Source organism: Bos grunniens, chromosome 19 (assembly GCF_055505025.1).
Source record: "Bos grunniens cultivar Pamir isolate PY7600 chromosome 19, Bosgru_T2T1.0, whole genome shotgun sequence".
NCBI classification, from domain to species: Eukaryota; Metazoa; Chordata; class Mammalia; order Artiodactyla; family Bovidae; genus Bos; species Bos grunniens.
The window spans coordinates 57,355,617-57,380,139 of record NC_141183.1 but is presented as its reverse complement, the minus strand read 5'-3'; the positions used below and the strand labels follow the sequence as shown (position 1 = coordinate 57,380,139).

The 24,523-nt window shown below is 43.2% G+C and overlaps 1 protein-coding gene across 3 annotated transcripts; it reads left to right on the top strand.

Annotated features, from left to right (window-relative positions):
* LOC147352770 (phosphatidylcholine transfer protein-like) lies at positions 1-24,065 on the top strand. 3 transcript variants are annotated; one of them, XR_015146956.1, is made up of 6 exons: positions 1-160; positions 15,263-15,377; positions 18,932-19,011; positions 20,426-20,602; positions 21,583-21,650; positions 22,750-24,065. XR_015146956.1 is itself a non-coding variant. In XM_086355671.1 (6 exons), the coding sequence occupies exons 1-6, from the start codon at positions 20-22 to the stop codon at positions 22,813-22,815; spliced, it is 642 nt and encodes a 213-aa protein (XP_086211797.1). In that variant the 5' UTR covers positions 1-19; the 3' UTR covers positions 22,816-24,065. The 3 variants fall into 3 exon arrangements, 1 of the variants encoding a protein (XP_086211797.1); XR_015146955.1 differs by having other exon boundaries at positions 20,394-20,602; XM_086355671.1 differs by having other exon boundaries at positions 20,431-20,602.
* Positions 24,066-24,523: the final 458 nt, after the last annotated feature.

Below are 24,523 nucleotides of genomic sequence, written 5' to 3'. Positions count from 1 at the left end.
GGGCAGCCGCTGCAGAAGGATGGAGCCTGGGACCGGCACCTTCTCAGAGGAGCAATTCAGGGAGGCCTGCACCGAGCTCCAGCGGCCCGCACTCGCCGGGGCCGCCTGGGAGCTGCTGGAGGAGACCCAGGGCATCAGCGTCTACCGGCTGCTGGACCAGGTAGCTGTCCGCCCCTAGAGGACCGCCGGGCGGCCGTCTGCGGGGGACAGGGTGGGGGGTGCTTCCAGGGGGTGGGGGTGGGAGTGGGAGGTGCTCCCGGGGGATGGGGGTGGGAAGTGCTCCCGGGGGGCGGGGGTGAGGGGACCAGACAGGGCAAGTGTTTTGCCAAAAGTTGATGGCAGAGTGAAAACGTGGGTCTGCGGATTCTTACGTAGCCCCACCCACTTGCGTGCAAGGGACGTGAGCCTCTTTCCCACGTGGGTGCCAGTGCTATCTGTGTGGCGGGGAGTATGTTAAGATTGAATCCAGGAAGAAAAGCGACCGGGGTGTTCAGAGAGTGGATGTACAGGGTGGTATGTGTGGTGTGAGGAATGTTGCTGAGAAGGGACCTACCGTCCACTCTAGTCATTTCACTAACTTGCTCCTTGGAGTGCTGCCGCTTTCCTTGTAAACTGCACCGAATAGCTTTAGCCTGAGAAAAAGTCTGGGGAAAAGTTGAAGGGTAGGAGGAATGGAGTTGCGGGTGTGGCGGCAGGCCTTTGGAGCCAGGTAACCGGCCAGGTGGAATGATGGCCTGTCATTGGGTGTGTCCCAGGGTCAATGAGCAGGAAGCTCAGTGTGGAGCAGGCAGAATTAATTTCTGAGTGTCATTTAAGCATTTACCTGGCTGCAAAAATGGACATGTTTTCAGAAAAAATCCTTTTATCTTCTGGATAAAATTGTTTCATTTTCCGCACAGGCCACTTCCAGGCATTTGCCAAATGTTGGCAATTCACTGCTCAGATGTATCTGATGTCTGGCCCCTTTCCCTTCCCTTTTTCCCCTTGACCTTTGTCACTCTGAGTGCCACCTCTTCCCTAAAATTGCAGTGATCTTCTGACTTGCTTCTTGGCCTTCCACCCTTTCCCTTCCATCCTGCACACCTGAAATCAAGCACCTGAAAGAGATTGTGATCTTATCATGCCCCTTCCAATGGCCCTGTTGATTGTGTAAAAAATAAAACCTACAGTAATAGCCTACTCATTTCCTGCTGTCTTACGCTCAAGGCACCGTTAAGTGCTCTGCAGACACTGACTTAGTCCTCACATCGGTGCCATGTTGTCAGGCACTATATGGACTATCACCTTATTACCAATTTGGAAATGGATATATGGAAAGATTAAATTGAAGGCTCAAGACTCACTCTGGGGTTGGAACTCAGCTTTCTAGCTCCAGACCTGTGATATGATACACTCCTCCACTGACTCTAGAGGGCAAGTATGCCAGGTGGGCTGTGCTTGGGGGACTAGGCTGGTCCAGGGCCCATGGCTCCTCCACACTGGTCCTGTCCTCCCATCAGCCCTGACCACTCCCCTCACATCCCCTGAAGGGCTGTGCCTTTTATCCCACAGCAGCCCCTGCCTGAGCTGAGGCCGAATGTCTGGTTTTGTATTGTTTCCATTGTGTATTGACATGGAGCAGGGCCCACCTCCCTCCTGGGGGGAGGATGGGTATTCAGAACTGTTCCTATCCCTCTGAACCATGATATAAGTCGTATTTCCACCTGTTCTGGGCATGAGGGCAGTTATAGTACATTGATGTAAGCTACAAGTCTTTCCAGAGAGCTCCCGTAAGTTGGAGGCCATAGGCGTGGCCTTGAGCCCCAGCAGCTAGGCTGGAGCCACTGCCCATGACCACCGTGATCTGCACGTGCATTCAGTGTCTAGGGACCCTGCTGTGTCAGGTGCGAGCCCTTTCCTAGAGCCTTAGTTGCACATCCAGTGTTATTTGCTGCCTGACCCATTTTGCTAGAGCCGCATTTTCTTTCCAGGTTGACTCCCATCCTTTACTTTCCTCCTGGAGGAGAATTCCATCAAATCCCTCGGTTAGTAAATCTTGTCTCTGAATGCCACTCCATGTCCAAGTGAATTCAGCTTGTCCTACCCTGCCTAGACCTGCACTTATCTCCCCTAAAACCCTGTGCCCTCTTCTGTCTGGTGATCCAGTGTGGTTTCATCCACCATGCATGCTGTTGATATTATGTGACTCTGTTTCCTCGTCCACCCACTTCCCGGCCCAGAACCGTTATGCATATGGCCTTGGGTCCCCAGGTCCCTGACTGGAGGTCCAACCAGAAAATCCTGGCCCCTCTGTTAATTTTCACCTTGGTTTACATACCAGACTCTTGCCCTGGTCATTCCAGGTCAGGGTTTTCATTGCAATTGTTATCATCTGGCTTTTTCAGTTCTTCCGACTGGTGTACAGAGTGGACTTGTTTGGGGCCCTTTAATGTTAGGGGACTAGCAGAGGGTCTTATTGATCCACCTGACTTTTGATGGAGTTGCATTAAGACCTTTCCTTCAGTCCCATCAATAGACACATTATTCATCTTATTTCTTAATTACCATCTACAGATTTCCACCCTGCTGGAATGAGTCCCTTGCTTCTTCCTGTCTCTTCCTATTTCTTGTTAATGTGAAACCCATGAGCAGAAGCTGAGACAGGTAATCCTATAAGGCTTCTTGAAATGCTTGATTTTGTTTCAGTAAGGTTACGTTTGGTACCCATACAAAAATAACCCTTTTCATCAAAGTTCTTTCTAAATCTTTGTTGAGTAAGGGACATGTTCAATGGATGAATGTCCTGATTATGGTAAAGGCAGTCCATCATGGTTTGCATACAAAGCATATTAGCTGTTTCATCAGGGGTGTACCATTTGGAATTTATGGAATAAGAAGAATCAGACAGGCCCCCTTCTCAGACTTTTCAGTGACTTTTATCCAGTTGAACCAGGCTGGCTGTTCCACAGGGAATAACCCGCTGTGAGTCTGCATTAGGGAGGAGTGATCATGATCTAAAAATGATGCTGTAACGAAGTTACCATCACATGATTTGAAAAGACTGACATAAGCATACAGGTACTTGAGAGAGTTTGCAGTATGACAGATAAATTGTATTTTAAAGTAAAAAAAATTGTGGCTTCTTTTTAGTAGACTCGAATAATTCTGAATCTTGTTCTTGCACAAATGGCTACTTTTGATACTTTTCCATTTTCTCTTTTCATATTAAATCACAGAATTTTAGACTTAGAAAGTCTCTTTGCAACCATTCTGTCCAATTCCCATCACCCTTTCTTTTTGCTTTTGTCCTGCTTTCTTTGCCTACTCTGTTTCTGTGGTCTCACCTTCTTTTTCTCTCCCCAAGTGTAGTGCTAACTTATCTTTACATGGCCCCTTAATATAAAAAATGCTATTACATGTAAGTTTTCATTTATCCCTCTCAATAAATATAGAAAATAGGTAGAGACAGGTTTATTTTCTTATTTTATGGATGGCGGTAAGACCCAGAGTGAGCCACACAAGCCCTCATAGCTAGTACTTAGACACGAACCAGTGTACTTGGATAAACTCAGTACCAAATATATAGCTTGCTTCAATTCAGAACTACATTCTTTTTCTCCAAGCTAAGCAAAGCTAAACCAGTCAATTCTAAAGGAAATCAGTCCTGAATATTCACTGGGGGGACTGATGCTGATGCTGAAATTCCAATACTTTGGCCACCTGATATGAAGAACTGATTCATTGGAAAAGACCCTGATGCTGGGAGAGATTGAAGGAGGGAGGAGAAGGGGACAACAGAGGTGAGATGGTTGGATGGCATCACCGACTCGATGGACATGAGTTTGAGTAAGCTCCGGGAGCTGGTGATGGACAGGGAGGCGTGGTGTGCTGCAGTCCATGGGGTCGCAAAAAGTAGGACACGACTGAGCGACTGAACTGAACTGAAAGCGAAGCTAGGGCAACACTGCTGTGTGCTATGCTATTCTATGTGGTGCTGTGGAAAAGAGCATGGATTTTGGAGGCAGACAGTCTTGAGTTACAGTCTCTGCTGTGTTCCACTATCATTCATTTATTAGGAGATATTCACTGCGTGCCTCCGATGTGGTAGTGCCTTGACAGACACTGGGCATAAGCAGGGAGCAGGCAGTTGGAGCTGCTGGTTCAGTGAATAAGCTTCTTAAACAATAAACAGTATTCACTGATGATAATAAACATAGTATATAATGAAATGACAGCTGAAAAATGCTACAGAAAAAGCAAAGTGGGATGAAGGGATACAGAGATGTTATGGCAGAGGTGGGGATATCCAGATGTGCTTTAGATACAGGGAATCTGGAAAAACCCTCTTCCAGAGGTTAACAATTGAGTGGAGATATAAATGAAAGAAGAGATTGTGCCCTGCAAATATCAGAGGAGAAATGGACCATAGAGTGTTCCTCAAAGCTCAAGAGCTGCCTGGGGAGCTCTCAGGTCACCTCTCAGCCCTATTAGAGCCCCATCGTAAACAGAGTTGGAGTGGAGCTTGGATGGTCCTTTTGAGAAGTTCCCCATTCGCCTAGAGGCTGATTATTCTGTCCTGTCTACTTTGGTGCGTTTGAAATGCTTCAAAATAAAATATGTTTTTGTTGCTTCTTTTTGTTTTTTCATGTGAAAGCTTCCCAAGAAATTGTAATGAGTGTGCTGTGTTATAAACCATTGCAGTAGAGGGAACGCTGAGTGCTAAGATCCAGGCTGACCTTCCCTCCTTTTCCAGGAGGGGCCAGAAGGACACAGGACCAGGGTGAACCTGGTGTTGGAGAGTGGCCCCCACTTACTACTTGGGGGATATTGGCCAGCTGCTGTTTCATTTTAAAATCTCAGCTTCCTCATTTGCAAAACAAGTCTAATTCTTGCTTTTTAGGATCATTGGCTTCTGACAAACATTGAATGAAATGATCCATGGCAGAGTGATTCTTGACCTTGAGCATACACTAGACTCATCTGCAAAGCCTGTTAACATTCATCTGCAAAGCCTGTTAAATTCACAGTTAATATCCTACTCTGTTTCAGATTCAGTGGATCTGGGTGGGACTTGAGAGTTGGCTTTACATTTCTTTACTTTTCCTCCTCCTCCTTTTTAACATTTTGTTTTTACCGAATGGCCACGTGATACTGAAGCTCCAGGGATTATACTTTGTGAACCACTGATGTAAGGGGAGCTTCTCACGTGGTGCTCGAGGTGCACCACCCCACGTGGTGGCACCGAGAGCAGGAGAGGGGAGAGCGAAAAGGAGGACTATCTTAAGGTGGAAGTCATGTCCAGGTGAAGACCAATGCTTCCTGGTTTTTAAATTAGTGGCCACTTGGGAGTGGATGTGGTCCCCTGAACAGCAGACAGAAGGTTCCGTTGGAGAGAAGGGTCGTGGGTCATTTGCAAAAGCTTTCCCAGAGATCTGTAGTCAGGTCTCGCTGGAGATTTAGGCTGGATACCATGCCAGTAGACACTGTGACCTGCCTGTAGATGGCATGAAACTGGCATGCAGAGGCTCACATCATTGATTTAGACCAAGAAAATGTTGGTCTGGAAAGATCTGACTGAGGGCTTGACTTCTTATGATTTGAAACCAAGTGTCTGGCACTGTGTGAAGCGGTTGCCTTTGTCCTTGCAAAGGTCTTCTCATCAGTGAGTTTGGTCAAGAGAAGACAGTACTTTCCTAGGGACTGTTCTTTCCTGTGCTGTTGCCCTACTGAACTACTGAGAGCCTGGCCTTACTGGAAAACTAGGTTCAGCCGTGCTGTGTCGAGAGATGGCTTGGCCTTTTGGAAGGAAGCAGTGATTAAACTGCCATGGAAACGGATTACCTCAGTGGGTGAGAAGCTTCACTCTGATTTCCCAGATGGGATCGTAATCCGACTTGCATCATGGACCTCTTCACTTCTGGATGAAGGACTCTTCTCCCTTTTCCCATCCTTCTAGGTATCAACATGATCGATGGAGCAGTTGATGCATTGGGGACACTTACAGAGCCATATGTACGAGTGGGTAGGACCACCGTGGCTAAAGCTGAGCAGCATGTGCAGCCTTCCTCTACTTGCTGCCACTGGTGCAGGTCTGCTCTCTCTCTCTCTGTCTCTCTCTGTCTCTCTCCTGTCTCATCGCTCCTCAGTGTAACTGGATAGATAATGTTGGAGCCTCAGCTCTCTCTCCTCACTTCTCTCAGAATGAGCTTGAGGTGTGAGGCAGCATGAAGATGCTGACCGATCACAAGGTGCTGGTCCAAGATTTGAAGGCATGCCTTAGCGGGGAGGGGGTAGCAGGATCCCCCAGGCCTGTCTGCGGGTGTAAGTCAGACTTTGTATTGCACAGCTGGTTTGGGGCTGTTTGAATACACCCTAGTAAGAAGAAACCTCCAAAATACTGCTTCATGACCCATTCAAGCAGTGTTTCAGAACTTACTGTGTGCCTGCATTTTGGTGATGCCTGACGTATTCATCAGACAGAAAGTTCATACCTTCCAGAAACTTTAAGACAATAAAACAGGCACCTTTTATGCAATGTCTATCTGAGTTCCTGACCTATATCATATGTTTTTCTCCCTGAAAAGCTTCTTTTAGCATTTCTTCCAGAGCCAGGTCTGCTGCTGATGAATTCCCTGTTTCTGTTTGTCTGAAAAAGTTTGTATTTCTTCTTCACTTCTGAAGGACAGGTTCATTGGGTATAGAATTCTATATATATTTCACCCTACCTTTTCTCTTTTTGCAGAGTGGTTTCTGATGAGATGTCTGCTCTAATTATCATTGGTATTTGTCTATAAGTAAAGTGATGGCCCATTCCTTCCTGACAGCTTCTTTTAAGATTTTCTTTTTCTCTTTGGTTTTCTGAGTTTGAATATGTTTTGTTTAAGAGTGTTGTTTCATATCCTGTATGGTGTGCTCAATATCAGCAGATTTACTTTGAAGAGTGGTCTGAGCTTAAATGGTAAAGCCACATATGATTTAAAATAAAATATAATATATTTGGGGTTTATAATGCAAAGATTCCTCTCTTGCATGTGGAGTAGCAGTATGACTCTAGTAATCCAGAGCTTTTCTGGACTGTATGTTTTTAAGAACTGGTGGTGGCAATGGTCTAATGCAGGGATTGCAGATTTTTTTTTTTTTTTTTCCTGTAAAGAGCCAAATAGAAACTACTTTAGGCTTTATAGACTAAGAGGCTGTATATTTCCTTACATAACCACTTTGAAATCTAAAAACTATTGTTAGCTGTGGACTGTGAAAAATAGACAGCATGACAGATTCAGTAACTCCTGGTCTAAAATATAGTTCTGATGTTTAATTGCTCTGAGGTTTTGGGATTTATGAACCAAGGGCCCTAGTTGAGTCTCAGCTTCCTCATCTGTAAGCTGGAGATAATTCCTTTTCTGCCAGAGTTGTGCCAGGGATCCAATGAGAGGATACATTTTGAAGCCCCTAGTAAGTTAAATGGTGTTTGCTATGAGTAGGGTGATCTATGTTCTACTCTACCCTTCAAGACCTGCATTATGTTTGTCCTGGTGAAACATATGACAAAGCTCTTTCATTCAGACCTGTCCACTAGAATGGTCAATCACACGGTCACCTTGGCCACAGCTCTGTCTACTCTGATGGCTTGTTATTTCTCTAATAATATGTTGGGAGAGGCCAGTGATGCTTGGAGGCAGGATCATAGGCTGTGAACTCTGCCGTCACATCGCTGGCTTCAGGTCCAGGTTCTTTTGCAACCAATGAGCTTCAGGTCAAGCTCATACTTGTGTGACCTTGAGTGAGTTTCATAATCTTCTAGTTTTAACAGCTGTATTTCTTGAGGTATCATTTAAGTACCTCAAAATTTACTCATTTTAAGTGTATAGTTCACTAATTTTTAGTAAGTTTATGGAGTCACACATCCTTCCCTGAGTCTAATTTTTAAATATTTCTGTTATCCCCAAAGAAACTTGTTCCCCATTTGCAGTCATCCCCTGTTCCCGTTCCCAGTTTTAAACAGCCACCAAGCTACTTGGTGTCTCTGCAGATTTGCATTTTTCTGGGTAGTCTGGGGCAGGAACACTGGGTTAGGGACTAGAAGGAAAGTTTCCCATCCAGGTTTTGCCAGCAGGAGTCATCAGCTGCCTTTTGATGCATTACTGTCATTTTTTACATAAGGATCTAAGACTCCTTCCAGCTCTGAGAGCCTGTGCCGTCTTTACTGACATCTTTAGCTCGTCGTTTGGAACAGTGGCTTGGAGCAAGTGTGCAAAGAGAGTAGAGCCATATTAGGAGCCGTCGTGGGGAGAAGAAGGGGATGGTGCCCTCCTCTCTCTGGCTGTCCCCAGAGCTAACTGTAGAACTCGAGCAAGTATGTCACCTCTCTGTGCTTCATGTCATAGGGACATGACACCAGTGTCCTTATTGATACCACAGGGCTCTGTTGAGATTACACAAGATAGTGAACCTAAAACTGGAACCTGCACTGTGTTTAGAGAAATGAATGTTCGTATTATTGAAAGAGTTAGGTCAGAGTGATTGGACAGCTTCCAGTGCAGAATGCATGGCAGCTGTAGTGACGCTGACAGATCACCAAGGCAAATCCATTCCAAGCTGAAAAGCCAAGAGTAAACCTTGCCTGACTGTTTTCTCAGGCCCAAGAATATAGTGGGCCCATGGTGGTTGTTGCTGTTTTTTTTTTTTTTTTCCTGTGGTACATAGTAGAAGGAGGTGGAACTTTCTGTAATAGAGTGTGTGAAGTTTCAGATTTCTATGCAGATTTAAATATGCTGCAGTTTAATGTCCATTAATTGTGTCCATTATCTCTTATTTCTCTTCCTTAACTATTCGTTTTAGTAATGCTTATGTGTGTTTGTACTATTTTAATGAATTACATAGTGTACTATTTTGTACTGTTTTAATGAATCACACAGTCTTACATGCTTGGAAACGTTCAGAAGTCTGATCAGTACTGTTTCGTCAGTCTACTTTAATGCCAAATAAGAAGCAAACCTGGACTTAGAGTTGGAGGACATTGTATTAGGAAGAATACTATGACCATAAGATCCGTGAGTTTCTCAGGGGAGAGGCAGAAAGGTCTTTTTTTTTTTTTTTCCCAGAGAGAGAGGAGTCAGCAAGACTGAAACTGCATGTGGGGAAGTGAGGTGAAGGTGGTCTGCTGAAGAATAGAACAGAATGTCTTACCCTGAGGCCAGTTCATTCTCAGCAGGGCTGGATGCTGCTTAGACTGAGGCTGGGCCAAAATTTAGAGTCTGGAGGAAGGAGATGCTTAACTAGTTTGGTGAACAAGCGTTTTGTGCCTATTGATCCTTGGAATAAGTAGCTTAGCGGATCATTTGTGGGACCGTCAAAGGGAATTTAGAGGTGCTGTGTCTGGCCTTGTGATAGGTAAACAAAGGGTGTGTGTGTGTGTGTGTAAAAGTGATTCTTTTGTGATAGCTGTTTTTTGAAACACAAAGCATGGGAGAGTTTCTTAATCTCTGTTGTTTTTTAGGATCACAGAGCTCAAATAAAATTCTCAATAAGAACCACTTGTAATAAGTAGGATTGCTTTTAGCTGCAAGTAACAGACAACTGGATTAACAAAGACTTAAACAAGTGAAAAGGGAAAGTGAAAGCTACTCAGTCGTGTCCGACTCTTTGGACCCCCTGGACTATACAGTCCATGGAATTCTCCAGGGCAGAATACTGAAGTGGGTAGCCATTCCCTTCTCCAGGGGATCTTCCCAATCCAGGGATCGAACCCAGTCTCCTGCATTGCGGGCAGATTCTTTACCAGCTGAGTCACCAGGGAAGTCCCCAAAGAGGGGTTTCTATTTCTCACCTAGCAAGTAGTCCAGAGGTTAGCAGTTGCTGGCGTTGAATCAGTTGATCAACAATGTCAGTAAAACTCTGAATATTTTCACTCTGCTTTCTCATTTTTATTGTCTCTTAATCACAAAATAGCTGCTTCAGCTCTAGACATCATACCCATATTCAAAAGAAGAAAGAATCGTCTTATGGCTGCCTCTACCTGTAAAAGAGATGAGGAAAATTATCAGCTGTGCAATTTTCTTAGTAAGAAAGAGAGTATATGCTATAATGAATCTCCCGTTTCTTCTGGGAATTATATTCTACACATGGTATCAACTGATTCTGTACCATTGACTAATTCTTTTACCACCTGTAATATAGGAAATTACAGTATCCTGTAATCAGTGTGTCATTAGAAAAGTATGTTGTTTTTCTGTTGTTCAGTCATGTCCAACTCTTTGTGACCCCATAGACTGCAGCACGCCAGGCTTTCCTATCCTTCACTGTCTTCCAAAGTTTGCTTAAACTCATGTCCATTGAGTCGATGATGCCATCCAACCATCTCATCCTCTGTCTCCCTCTTCTCCTCCTGCCCTCAATCTTTCTGACATCAGGGTCTTAAAAAATAGTGGATATTTGTACAAGTGGTTCACTTTGGTATACAGTAGAAACTAACCCTAAAAGTAATGTAAAAAAGAAAAGCATGCATTGCATTTTACTTTGGATAAAGAAATTGAGCCATTCTTAAAAGTGTTTTTCTGGAGGACCTTCAGGAAAAGCCAAGCACCTTTTGAGTATACTTGTTTAGTCATTTATTGAAATGTTAGAATTTCAAAACGTATCTGCAAAAAATTTTGCACCAGAATTATATCTCTAATTTGAAAGAGAATTACACATCAGTACATTGCCCAAATAAAACTAAGATTTATGCGTCCTCCTACTAAATTATTTGTACAAACAGTGGTACCCAGTCCTGGTGAGATGTTTCTTTGCTACTGGTGAGAGTATAAATAGGTAAAATTCTTTCTTAAAGATTTATAAAAAGTATAAAGAGCATTAAAATGTTAATGTCATTGACCCTAAAATTGATCTCTGAAGAGGCATTTTGCTTGCCTAATGAGGAAGTTAGAATTAGGAACCAGGTTTGTCCATTTGGAATAATTTTTCCAGCAATGTTCATAATTGTGAAAATATATGGAAACAGAAATAACTTACAGAATAATAAAATTAGCTGATCACTCAGTTTCAAAATGATGTCGTTAAAAATAGGAATACAGTCTGTTTATACTATCTTACTCCCATTTTATAACACATAGAAATATTTATTTACTCAAAAAATATGCAAAATATTCAGTTGGTATTTGAGGATTATGAAGTTACATGTTTTAGTTTTCTTTATTATTTTTGGCATCTTCTAATTTTTCTCAATGAATATGACTTACTTTTATAATTATGAAAATTTCATTTTTAAGAGACATAATGAAAATGTGAGTTTGTTTCTTTTGAAACAAACCCCTTCTTTTGAAAGGAATGAGGGGTAAAAATTGCTTTGACCCGGAATTTGAGTGGAGCTACTCGGTGCTTGAAAAGAGCATTTTATGGACGGACTAGCAAAGGTGTCACCAAGCACTTTGCTTCTCCGGTGTTCCGGCATTTCTCAGTCCTGCCGTGAAGGGACTGTTTAAAGGCAGTCGTCATAGTAGTTCCTTCTTGGGTATTCACGTAAGTCGCATCACTCTCTTTTTCTCTTTTAGTGGGCTTTCTGTTTTCTGTGGTATTACTGGAGTGAAGTCACTAAGAGCAGAAACTGCATTCAGAAGGGAAGGGGACTAATTCCAGGAAACACTTTGTCTTCATGCGTCCAGATAACCAAAGCTAACTCGTGGAAGCTGAGAAGATCTTTTTTTCCATACATAATTATCCCTTTTGCTCACTGTATAGAAACTCAGTTCAGTTCAGCCAGTCAGTCGTATATGACTGTTTGAGACCCCATAGACTGCAGCATGCCAGGCCTCCCTGTCCATCACCAACCCTGGAGTTTGCTCAAACTCATGTCCATAAGTCCATGATGCCATCCAACCATCTCATCCTTCGTCATCCCCTTCTTCTCCTGCCTTCGATCTTTCCCAGCATCAGAGTCTTTTCTAAGGAATCGGTTCTTCGCCTCTGGTGGCCAAAGTGTTGGAGCTTCAGCATCAGTCCTTCAGCATATAAGTGATATGCTATCACTTATATATGGAATCTAAAGTAGGACACAAATGAGCATGTTTATGCAACGAAAACAGACTAACAGATATAGAGAACAGACTTGTGGTTGCCTGGGGGAGATAGAGCGGGGGTGTGAAGGATTGGGAGTTTGGGTCTGGCAGATGCAAACTTTTACATGTAAGATGGGTGAACAAAAAATCCTACTGTATAGCTCAGGAACTACATTCAATATCCTGTGATAAATTAGAACATAATGGAAAAGACCATGGAAAAGAAGGTATGTATATCTATAACTGAGTCACTTTACTAAACAGCAGAATTTAATACAACACTGTAAATCAACTATACTTCAATAAAAAATGGTAAAAAGAGAAGCAATATATCATATATTGCAATTAGGGATTTGTGGATTTTAGCATTACATGCCATTTAAATTTTCTTCACATTTTATAATTTTTCTTAATGAATATGAATTATTCTTATAGTTATAAAAATTCACTTTATTGTTTCAAAGACAAAATGAAGTTGTGAATATGTTTGCTGAGGTCCTCTTTCAAAGGAAATGATTCTTTGATGCAAGAATTTGGATGGGGCTGCTAAACACCTGTAAAGAACATTTTATTGATGGACAAGGAAAGGTGTCATCCCACAATTTGTCCTCTGGTGTTCTGGCATTTTTCAGTCCTGCCATGAAGACAGTGTTTAAAGAAAGTTGTCATGATAGTTCATTCTTGGGTATTCACATAAATCACACTGTTTTATTTTTCTCTTCCTTGAGGGCTTTCTTTTTTCTTTTCTGTAATATTACAGGACTGAAGTCCCTAAGGGCTCAAATGATCGATACATGCAGGAGGGCTGGGAACTAGTTCCAGGAAGCAGTTTGCCTTCATTTATCCAGATAACCAAAGCTAATTCATGTGAAGTTGGGGAGATCACAATCTCTACACATAGCTATCCTTTTTGCTCACTGTGTATAGATAACGGGGCCACACTATTCCTGAACAGAAGGTAATTCTTTGTCTTCCCAAGCTAACTAAAACGTGTGCGGGTGTAGATATGTGCTGGTATAAAGCCTCATCCTCTGTGAAGTTGATCGGAGGAGACAGGAGGAGGAGGACTTTTCTCTTGACTCCCTCCCTCCTGTGGGGTTCCACGGCACAGCACGCGTGGAGGTCAGACCTACCAGCCTCTCATTTGCTCATTGGAAACTCTTGGTATAATGCCACATGCTCTCAGAGCTGAAACACCAGTATGAATTCAGTTTCAACTTTACTTTCCTTTTTCCTCCAGGTACTTTCACAGACATCTGAGATTCCTAAACTGAGAATTATGGTTATGCCACCTAAGTCAGGAGACCCTTGAAGCCTCAGGATCTCTAGACAGATTTTCACGTTTACACCTTGACTTCACATAAGTTCTTGGAACAATGTTTAAGAATGTAGGTTCATTCCTCTGGGGTTAGCCATTAGGACTGCGTTAGCACCTGGAAGTAGAGGTACATTTAAAAGGTTCTTTTTTGTTTCTTGTGTTTGTTTCTGTACTGGAACTAAGTCATTAGTTTAATCCTAACAAAGAACCCTTTGCCAAGAGGGTCAGGAATTGTACAATAAACTTTTTGGCAGGGGTGTCAGGAATTAGTTGCCATTGTACAGAGAGTGAAGTGTATCCCCTCCAGCCTACATCCTCACAGAATATGGCTTGAAAACAAGGAAAATCTCTTGTACTTAGACATTTAGAAATGATCTTTTTTTTCTGAATAAAAAGTACTGTGATTTGAAGCTGGTGTTTCTTTCCCCATTTCGTTCTTTTTTAAATCTTTTTAAAAATTTTTAATTGGAGGATAATTGCTTTACAATATTGTGTTGGTTTCTGCAATACAATACAACAGCATGAATCAGCCATAAGCATACATATATCCCCTCCCTCTTGTAGGTCTCCTCCATCCTCCCCTTTCACCCCCCCGCCCCCGCCGCCTCTAGGTTGTCACAGAGCACTAGGCTGAGCTCCCTGCGTTATACAACAGCTTCCACCAGCTTTCTATTTCACATATGTTAATGTATATGCTTCAATGCTACTCTCTCAATTTGTCCCACCCTCTCCTTCTTCTGTTGTATCCACAAATCTGCTCTCTATCTACATGTATCCTTTTTCATTCTTTTATACACAAGTTTTTTATAGAAAAAAAAAAAACAGTTGCTGAAAAATTCCATCTTGGAATTGGTAAAACAATAATGTTTGGGGTTTCATTATGGCCCATGGTTATCTAAAATAGTCTGAACTCTGCCTATGTGACATTTCCACATGAGTGTTTAATAAGCACTTCAAACTCAACATGCTCAAAGTAGAACTCTCGGTCAGCCCACAGGTCACCACCTCTGCAAGCTTTCTCTCTCTCAGGAAATGGATATCCCATCTACCTGGTTGTTTAAACAAATGTTAAAAGATTTGTTCTAGCTATCTCTGTCTCTACAGCCAACCTGTCAGCAATTTCTGTTGACATTACTTGCAAAATGTTACCCTAAATTACTGACTTCTCCCCATCACTATTGTTACCACTCTAGCCAATCGTCAACCTCTCTTCTCTGGATCATTGTACTGGTCTTCTAACCCATCTCCTTACTCATTTATGTTCTATTTTCTACCAAGAAGCAAGAACTATTAAAAAAGAAAACAATTTCCCTATTTTAAGTTATTGACTGGCTTTCCATAGTTACTAGAATAAAATCTTTTTGCCCACTGCCTTGGTTCACAAAGCCCTCTGGACCCAGCCCCCACTACTTCTCTGACAGCAGCTCCTATCACTTTTCCCCATCACAGTTCTCTGGTCTCCCTGACTTTCTGTTCTTTGAGGAAGACAACCAATCCATCAGCCTGTGGGCCTTCTCCCTACCAGGAATGGACATTTCTCATCTACCTATGGCCAGCTCCTTCTAATACTCAGAAGAAACTCTTCTGATAAATCCCTCATAGAGACATTCCCTGAACACCTGGTGATATACAACAAACCACCAGCCCCCCAAAACTAGACACCATTTATCACATCACCTCCTTTTATCCTACTTAAATGACCTGGGTAGCTGTCACCAGCACCTGTGGTAAAGAACAAATAGAACTATGAGAGCAAGATCAGCAAGATCTTCACCTGTTCTTTCACCATTGCGTTTCCAAGACTGCAGAGGAGATGCCCAGTAGTGAGATGGCACAAGCAACTATTTTTCATATGCTGTGTAATAGCAACTGGGGAATCAATAGGCTGTTTCTGTCTGTTCTCATTTTACAGCCAACTGGACTTTATGAGTATAAGTTCATTGGTACCCTGAGAGCTCCACCAGATCTACTTGTAGATATCTGTATGGATTTAGGCTATATAAGACGGCAGATCCCACAAGTTACAGGTGAGTGACATGTATTCCTTAGAAAAAATCGGTTAGAAGGTAGAATCTATTGCTATTTTCTCTAACCAGCAGAAATCAATAGGTTTACTTTCTATTATACTATGTTTCGTTTTAAATTTTGGCTTAAATTCTGAGGTGCTGCGCTGAAATATGCCTTCAATATTTCTAGGACTTCCTTTTTATACTTTAATAGATTCACTCTCCTGTTTGCTCCTGTTTGAACTTACTACAAGTTTGTTGTCATCATACACACATCAAACACACACACACACACACACACACACACACACACACACCTGGAAGAGCATGGAAAACTTCTTGGAGGAAGTGGTGTCTGAGCTTTGTTTGACAAATTGAACCAAAGTTTTAAGAATATATATACATGGTGAGGTGAAAAGTGAAGGGTGAGTGGGTTAAGGACGTTTGGCCCAGGGAACAGTATGAGTAAAATGAAGAAGGCATGAAACAATATGATTTTTTTTTTTTTAATCTGTGAGCAGTTGGGTGCTTTTGGGTTGTTGGGGTAGCAGAATCTGGAATTAACCTGGGAGGAGAGTCCAGAGACCCAAGGGCCTAGGCTGGTCACCTGACTACACTTCTTAGATTTTTTCCCAGAAATGATGGAGAATTATGAGTGGCATTAAATAGGGGATATTTCTGGCACTTAGAGTGGGGAGTGGTCTCTGCTGTCCCAGGCACAATGGACCAGACACAGCTAGCCCAGGGGCCAGAAACCCTGACAGGCACTTGCTGTGCTTAGGAATGCTGGTTGCAAGGAAGAAAAGCTAGCAAATTGCAGTGTAATGAAAGGCAAAAACATTTATTGGTTCATGACATTGAAAATCCATAGTTGTCTGGCTTCCAGGATAGCTGCACATAATAGTTCATTTCTCCAGCTGGACTCTGCCTTCTTCTGTATTGACCAGATTCTCAGGCAGATTCTGTGTCATGCAGAGATGCCACCAGAAGATGCAGGCTAACATTCTAACCGAGTACACAACCCCAGAGGAACAGGAACTTTCCTACTGATGGCATCCAGAGCCTCAGGATTGGCTCTTATCGCCTCAGCCTGGATCATATATTATTTCCTTCAGCATGCTTGTCATGGTTTAGGGCCACATACTATTTTCAGCTACTCTTACTTTATGGGGAATGGTGGTGCCGTATATTCGAGGGAGAAGCCAGGTGTTCTCTGGCCATCTCCCTGCCAGTTGTGATTCAGTCATGTGCTGTAGCCATTTACAAAGCCTCTGATGTGTGGTACTTGCTATCAACAGTCCACACTATGGAGTATGGTCCAGAGGCTGCAGTAGTTTGACTTTTCTGGAATCATCCTGAGGTTCTTAACCTAACTCTGGTCCTCCCAGATCTTCTATAAGCTACCTGAGAACTTCACAAAGCCACTTTTGGGCCTAAACTTGGGAGAGTGGCAAGCCAGGATTCTGTCCACATATGCCTTCCCTGAACTAATCACTGTGACCATGTTCTGCTCATTTTCCCAGCCCTGAAATTAACACTGAGTCAGTCTGGGAATACCAGACCACCTGACCTGCCTCTTGAGAAATCTGTATGCAGGTCCAGAAGCAACAGTTAGAACCGGACATGGAACAAGAGACTGGTTCCAAATTGGGAAAGGAGTATGTCAAGGCTGTATATTGTCACCCTGCTTATGTAACTTATATGCAGAGTACATCATTAGAAACGCTGGGCTGGATGAAGCACAAGCTAGAATCAAGATTGCTGGGAGAAATATCAATAACCTCAGATATGCAGATGACACCACCCTTCTGGCAGAAAGTGAAGAACTAAAGACCCTCTTGATGAAGGTGAAAGAGGAGAGTGAAAAAGTTGGCTTAAAGCTCAACATTCAGAAAGTGAAGATCATGGCATCTGGCCCCATCACTTCATGGAAAATAGATTGGGAAACAGTGGAAACAGTGGCTGACTTTATTTTGGGGGGCTCCAAAAGTCACTGCAGATGGTGACTGCAGCCATGAAATATAAAGACGCTTACTCCTTGGAAGGAAAGTGATGACCAACGTAGACATTATATTAAAAAGCAGAGACATTACTTTGCCAACAAAAGTCCACATAGTCAAAGCTATGGTTTTTCCAGTAGTCGTGTATGGATGTGAGAGTTGGACTATAAAGAAAGCTGAGCACCGAAGAATTGATGCTTTTGAACTGTGGTGTTGGAGAAGACTCTTGAGAGTCCCTTGGACTGCAGGGAGATCCAACCAGTCCATCCTAAAGGAAATCAGTCCTGAGTGTTCCTTGGAAGGACTGATGTTGAAGCTGAAACTCAAATACTTTGGCCACCTGATGCGAAGAGCTGACTCATTTGAAAAGATCCTGATGCTGGGAAAGATTGAGGGCATGAAGAGAAGGGGATGACAGAGAATGAGATGATTGGATGGCATCACCAACTCAATGGACATGAGTTTGAGTAAACCCTGGGAGTTGATGATGGACAGGGAGGCCTGGCGTGCTGCGGTCCATAGGGTCTCAGAATCAGACACTACTGAGCTACTGAACTGAATTGAACAGTCCTGCTTAAACTACATAGTGGGGAAGAAGGTAAAAGGTGATGCTCTGAAGGAGAATGAGATTCTCGTGCAAGAAGGGGAGAGTCATAGCAGAGCAGGCAAAAGCAGCAGATGTCCACTCACTCCTTTTCTTTCAAGGTCATCTTCAACCTCTTGTAGTAATGGGCTGATAAATTCTGTATTCCATGGTCTGCTTCTAATAGATTTTTTTTCTTTCAAAAGCTGAATTAAATAACACATTTCTGTGCTGTCAGCACCTTCTCTAGGGATTCTCTTGGTTCCTTCAGAAGCTTAGGCTTGGCTCCTCTTCTAAATGGTAGAAGCTTCCCACACAGCTTGAGGGCAGAGGCTGTGCACTTCAAAGCATCGCTTTGCTCTCTCTCTCCAAGAGCTGATGCTATTTGCATACAGTAGCATGGTGGGTGTTAAGGAGATTTGGTCCCTGTAACTATGATATAAAGCAACACGGGAGAGAGGCAAGCATCTTACAGTTAACATAGTTCAGCCACTTTCTAGCTTTTTCAGAAGGACACTAACCTCTCTTGAAACTTCATTTCTAAGCTGGGTTGCTCAGTTCCAGGACACCTGTAATATGTCACAAAATTTAAGATGAGGAGAAAGGTCACAACAGAAAAATTATTGGCACTGTAGTGTCATCTGATGATTACCAAGATTTTAGAACTTGAAAATTTATTTTTGGATGCCTAATTTTGTTTCACTGCATTCTGTCTTAGAATGTTGTTTGTGGTATACAATGAACAAGTTTTGTTGGGTTCTTTTATTTCTACTGTGTTATTCTATCTACCAGACACTGTCCCTGGACAACAAGATTTCAGTGGTTCTAAATATCTGACTTTCTCTAAAATTCAATGCCTCGTGAGTTAGTGGTTTATCACCCTACAAGGTTGTCATATCAAAGCTTCTTGTGAATTGAAGCCAAAGGTACTTCCAGATGCAATAACGTCTTTTGTGTTGTTTTTTGTTTGTTTGTTTTGCTTTGTCAAATAGAAGCCTATGAAACAGAATGCAATGGAGAAACAGTGACCTACATGAAAATGGAGTTCCCTTTTTTTGTGTCCAGCAGAGATGTATCCTTTTCGAATGCATACTATTATTCAGCTTTCTAAGTGTCTTTGTTCTTCATGGCCATGACTCAATGGCGGTATATCCAGAAGGTGGACAACATTGTCTTTGACTCTTGCATAAGCATCTGCTAAAGCTGTTGCTTCTTGTGTAGCTTTCAGAGATCTCAGTGTGATTTCTGGGTCTGACGACATGGAACATCTATAATTGTGGGAAGGCAGCTCATACTTTCCTGAGATTTTTCCTAGAAAATCCTTGTACTCCAGATTTGGGGACCTGAAAACAACTTTTCCTTCAGATAATTCAATACACTCCCTCAGTCTGTAGAGGAGGAAGCCGGGCCCCAGAGAGTTAAGGTGACCGAGGCACACAATCAGGCGGTGAGCAGCCAACTCGGGGATGGAACTCAGGCCCCACGTTTCCAGCTCTCTCCACCGCCCCTCCTCCCCAAGCATTGGCTCTGGACCCTGTGTGTGTGTGTTTCCTGCTCAGTTTCTTAACATTGAATTACCTTCCCTGTAATAGTGCCTTACACATGGTGGCTGGTCTGTGAATCTTTATTGAGATGAAATGATTATATTACTCTTGGTGAACCAGAACCAGTGAGGACATTTGCCTACTACTGTTTCGATGTCCACATATCTTCCTGTGGTCACCAGGTATAAGTAACCTTGCCTGAGCATCCTCTGTGCCCAGAGGTCAATGATTAGGGCTTAAGGGGACAACAGAGAGCAATGACAGGAACCATTGTTTCCTGAGTGAGATTCTGCTCCAGTCTTTCTCCAATGCCCCCACCAAGCCTGTCTACAGGCAGTGTTCCTCTCTGTTCTTGCACAGTGAAGCCAAATCTCAGAAAAATTAAGTTACCCAGGATCACAGCTGATAAATGACAAATCCCCTGAGATCTCATTGCTTTATTGGAGAAAGGAGGAGTGGGTTCCCCTCATAATTAGAGCAGCAAAGAATCACTGATAGGTGGGTAATGCACGCTCTTGAGCTTTCTGGGTGGCTCAGTGGTGAAGAATCTGCCTGCCAGTACAAGATATGCAGGAGAGCTGTGGGTTTGAGCCCTGGGTCAGGAAGATTCCCTGGAGCAGACATGGCAACCCACTCCAGTATTCTTGCCTGGGAATCCTATGGACAGAAGAACCTGTCAGGTTACAGTCCACGGGGTCACAAAGAGTCAGACACCACTGGAAACTGAGTATGTACACCATGCCTGCTATGAAAAGAGAACACCAGGTGGGAGGTGACAGGGCTCTGCAGGGAAGTTAGGCAGACCAAGCAGGAAGTGAACTGGCAGATTAAGGGAGCAAACACCAAGTGGAGGCAACAAAACAATTGCCTTTTGCTTCTGACTTGTGGGCTTTCCTTTTATCCATCTGAGAGGTTTGACTCTGGCCTTGCCTTGACTGGCAGTGTAGTGCGTCTATGTGAAGAAGCGGCGAGAACTGGACTTCAGAGGGCGGAAGATTCAGGTGGTCCTGGCCAGGGGCACCTCACTGCCACAGTTTCCAGAGAGACCAGGCTTCATCCGGGTGAGCCAGTGCCAGGTGAAGCTGGCTGTGGAGAGTGCTGGCCATAACCGGAGCAAAGGTAAAACGAAGGCAGCGGTTGGTGTATGGTGTGCCCTGTGAGGGCTGCGGTGACTGAGGCTCAGAATATGCAGGATGCATTTCCCATGAGGTCAGAGAACTGGGCATGACTTCAGAGGAAACAGAGGAGACTCAATCCACCCCTGAAGTCTGGCTACAATGCAAGGTGGATGTTTAAATCTGATCAGTCTATTTTTAACTTACTCTTGCATTGTGCAAATGAAATCAGAACATCGAAGTGAACCAAAAGGTTTAGGAATTCACTTCAGGCTGCTCTTGTTCTGCACATTCTGGCTGGAGGTGAGCAGGAAGGCTAGTGGGACCATCTCTGAGGAGGTACCTCTCACTCAGCAAAAACTAAGGGACTCAGGACCTGTCTGCCTTGAGTTCCATACTCAGGAGAGAATCTGGGAGGGGTTTGTGTGGCCACCTGCTGGACTGGAATGGGTATGGCCTGGAGACTGCAGGGAAATCTGAACATTGTTCTGGCGTGTGTTAGATCTGCCGCCTTGGATGTATCACCCCACTCTCCTAAGTCTCAATTTTATCATTTATAAACTGGAGTTTAATTTTATCAACTTTTATAAAGAAGATAATTGAGAGAAATAACTGAGATACATATCCAAATATCTAGCACTTATGCTATGCTATGCAATGCTATGTTAAGTCACTTCAGTCATGTCCAAGTCTACAGACTGTAGCCCTCCAGGCTCCTCTGTCCATGGGGATTCTCCAGGCAAGAATACTGGAGTGGATTGCCATGCCCTCCCCATCTAGCACTTGCCATGGGTTTAGTAAATAGCAGCAGAATGTGCCTTGACTGTTTGCCAAAGTGTGTATATAAGTGTCCCATAATGGAGATGGGAGAGTCCACTTGAATTGTGTGTTACCTCCCTCCTTAATTTTTTGCCTGAATGTAAACCTGGATGTTTGCTGCTGTATTTTTCCTCCTTTTGAATTGTCCCTTCTTTCCCTCTCTAGTATTTATTTATTGCTTCGTAAACCCTGGTGGCTGGATTCCATCCTGGCTCATCAACTTGCTTGTCAAGGTGAGACTCCCTGAGGCAGGGGGGAAGCATGCTTGACAAATATTGACTTACCCTGTGGGGCTGTTAGCCTGAAGAGATGTGCAATCTCAGGCCTCATGATGCTCTTTTACGAAGCAGCATGGTTGACTGACTCTGGTTAGGACTGGGGTTGCCAACACCCAGGACTGAGGCTGGGACAAAAGACCAAACTCTTCACCCGGAATATCAGCTCCCCACTACTTTCCCACCAAGATCCCACCAGCATCAGTCTCTGGAACCTTTGGACAATAACCTGGTCCTTGTAGGAACAAGGGTGCCTGTGGACCCTTATCTGCTTATGCAGGAGTTAGGCCAACATGGCTTGGGAGACAATGTGATACGCTCAAGCCTGGGGAAGCCTCCAGTTTCATTTTTGTGTTTTCTTCCTATAAGGAGAAGGGACTTCAGTGGTAAGCAGATCACTCCTGGAGACCATTCAGTCTGCTTTGTGAGGTCCTACTTACGGGTTGGTGGGCTCACCAATTCACAGGGAGAGTAAGAAAGTACACAAACTTGAGTAAAACACATCATACTTTGAATTCTGGTCCCTACTTCTGACTGTGTAATCTAAGGAAGCTATCAGTTTCTCCCCTCCAAAAAATTGGGATGGATATTTCCACAATGTAGAGAAGGAGTAACCAAAACAACATTTGGGGAAAGTCTTGGCAATGTTCAACACTAAGGGATGACATATCCTGCCTCCTGCTCCCAATTCTTACCAATTTTCAATTTTGTAAAGCAAGTCCTTTCTTTCATCTTTTTGGAAGAATTGCACAGCCCAGCCCAGTCCCATTTTCTGAATTTTCTTTTTCTTTTCAAAAATAGTGTCTTAGAATTGTCTGAGCTTTCTACTAGCAAAAGCTAAAATATGCAAGGTCTGAAAACTGTGGCCCCTACATTACCTGTGCCCTGAGTCTTACCTTTTTCATCATCAGTGCCAACATTCTGTTGAAATCTTACCAGGAGCCCTATTGTCTTATTTATTATTCCCCAAGGCATCTTCCTTCACCCTTGCCACATCCTGAGAATGAAGAGTAGTTGCTGTGAGGACAGAGTAATGACAATCTCCTTTTCTTTGCAGAATGGAATTCCTGGCTTCCTGGCTGACCTGGAGAATGCCTGCCTGAGGTACCAGAGGAGAACCTAAGAGAGATTTGGGAGCTTTTTGTTCATGAATGATGTCCCTGGAAGTGCCCCAACTACTGCTGCTCAGGATGTCTGTCATTTTTCCATCTCAGAAGCCTGCACACAGTCCAGCACCTTGTGCCCAAGGGTGCCAGCCTGATGCCTAACTTCCTTTCCCATTCTCCCCACTCTGGGACACACTGCCTTGTTTCACTGTAGAATGTGGGTCAGATTAGGAAAACCCTTGAAGAAAAACTCAGAACTTTTTGTGGATGGACTTACCAAAATGCTCCAAAGACATACAATTCTAAATCAAGAACATAGGAATCTTTTTTTATATATAGTATATTTTCTTACTGAAAGATAATTGCTTTACAGAATTTTGTCGTTTTCTGTCAAACCATAAAATGAAAGGTATATATATATATCTCCTCCCTTTTGAACTTCCCTCCCTTCTCCCTCCCCATCCCACCCCTCTAGGTTGAGATCATAGGAATCTTTTGATTTCCATCTTACTTGCAGATCTTCTCCCTGATGTAAAGAAGCAAACTGAGGATAATAAAGATGGATGGGTGGGATGTCCTCCATATTGTTCAAGTTGCCACTCAATTCTTTGAGGAATTAAAGAAACCTATATTATCTTACAAACCAGGCCTTTATTATAACTGCAAAGGAGGCTCTAGGAAGAATTCAAGCCCACTTTTCCTTTTTACCCATGCCCAAATGTACCCTTTTCTTCTCAAAATGTTTGCAGATGTTCTAAAAGTTATGAACTTAAGGAACAAAAGTCCTTGGTGCAACTTCCATTCTTTCTTTGTGTCTTTGAGATATAAATATTCTACATAGTCTTCTCTAGGATACAAAGGAATCTCATAAGAAGGAAAGAGAAAAGTCCATTTTGATAATTAGGAGTAGGAAACATCTTAAAAGTTTCACTTGGAAATATTAGTACAAAACTATCTGAGCAGATAACCTTGATTTACTCCATCTTCCAGAATCACAATGGACCCAAATCTTCTTTTATAAACCCCTGAGTTTCATATTATCATATCTGTTTATTTCTTTCTCTATCTATATGCTCTAGTGAATTTTTTGTATTTCTGAATGATATTTCCAAAGTTATTTTTAAAGGCTCCAGTAATTGACTTGAAGTTCAACAAGAAATATACAAATCAAGTGCACTAACAGAAATATAGAAACTAACCCAAATGTTTTCCAGATTCATGTGATCTAGGATAATATTTGGTAAATAAACCTATTTTTCAAGGACAATTGAGTGGTGCTACAAAAACAGTGGAAAATACCCTCATTTTAATCTGGTTATATGCCCAAACTTTTATACTATTCATGGGGTTCTCAAGGCAAGAATACTGAAGTGGTTTGCCATTCCCTTCTCCAGTGGACCACATTCTGTCAGACCTGTCCACCATGACCCTCCCATCTTGGGTGGCCCCATGGGCATGGCTTAGTTTCATTGAGTTAGACAAGGCTGTGGTCCTAGTGTGATTAGACTGACTAGTTTTCTGTGATTATGGTTTCAGTGTGTCTGCCCTCTTGCAACACCTACCGTCTTACTTTGGTTTCTCTTACCTTGGACGTGGGGTATCTCTTCACGGCTGCTTCAGCAAAGTGCAGAGCAGAGCGTGGGCGGCCGCAATGGGGCACAGAGCGTGGGCGGCTGCGACGGCGCAGAGAGCGCGGCCGAGACGAACTACCCCAGGTCCGCGGTC

What these genes read in the sequence shown, in the direction of transcription:
- LOC147352770 (XM_086355671.1), top strand. Translation starts at nt 20, where the DNA reads ATGGAGCCTGGGACCGGCACCTTCTCAGAGGAGCAATTCAGGGAGGCC. An exon ending in TCTACCGGCTGCTGGACCAG is followed by an intron (nt 161 to 15,262) that starts GTAGCTGTCCGC and finishes CTCATTTTACAG; the next exon opens with CCAACTGGACTTTATGAGTA. An exon ending in TTTTTGTGTCCAGCAGAGAT is followed by an intron (nt 19,012 to 20,430) that starts GTATCCTTTTCG and finishes CTGGCAGTGTAG; the next exon opens with TGCGTCTATGTGAAGAAGCG.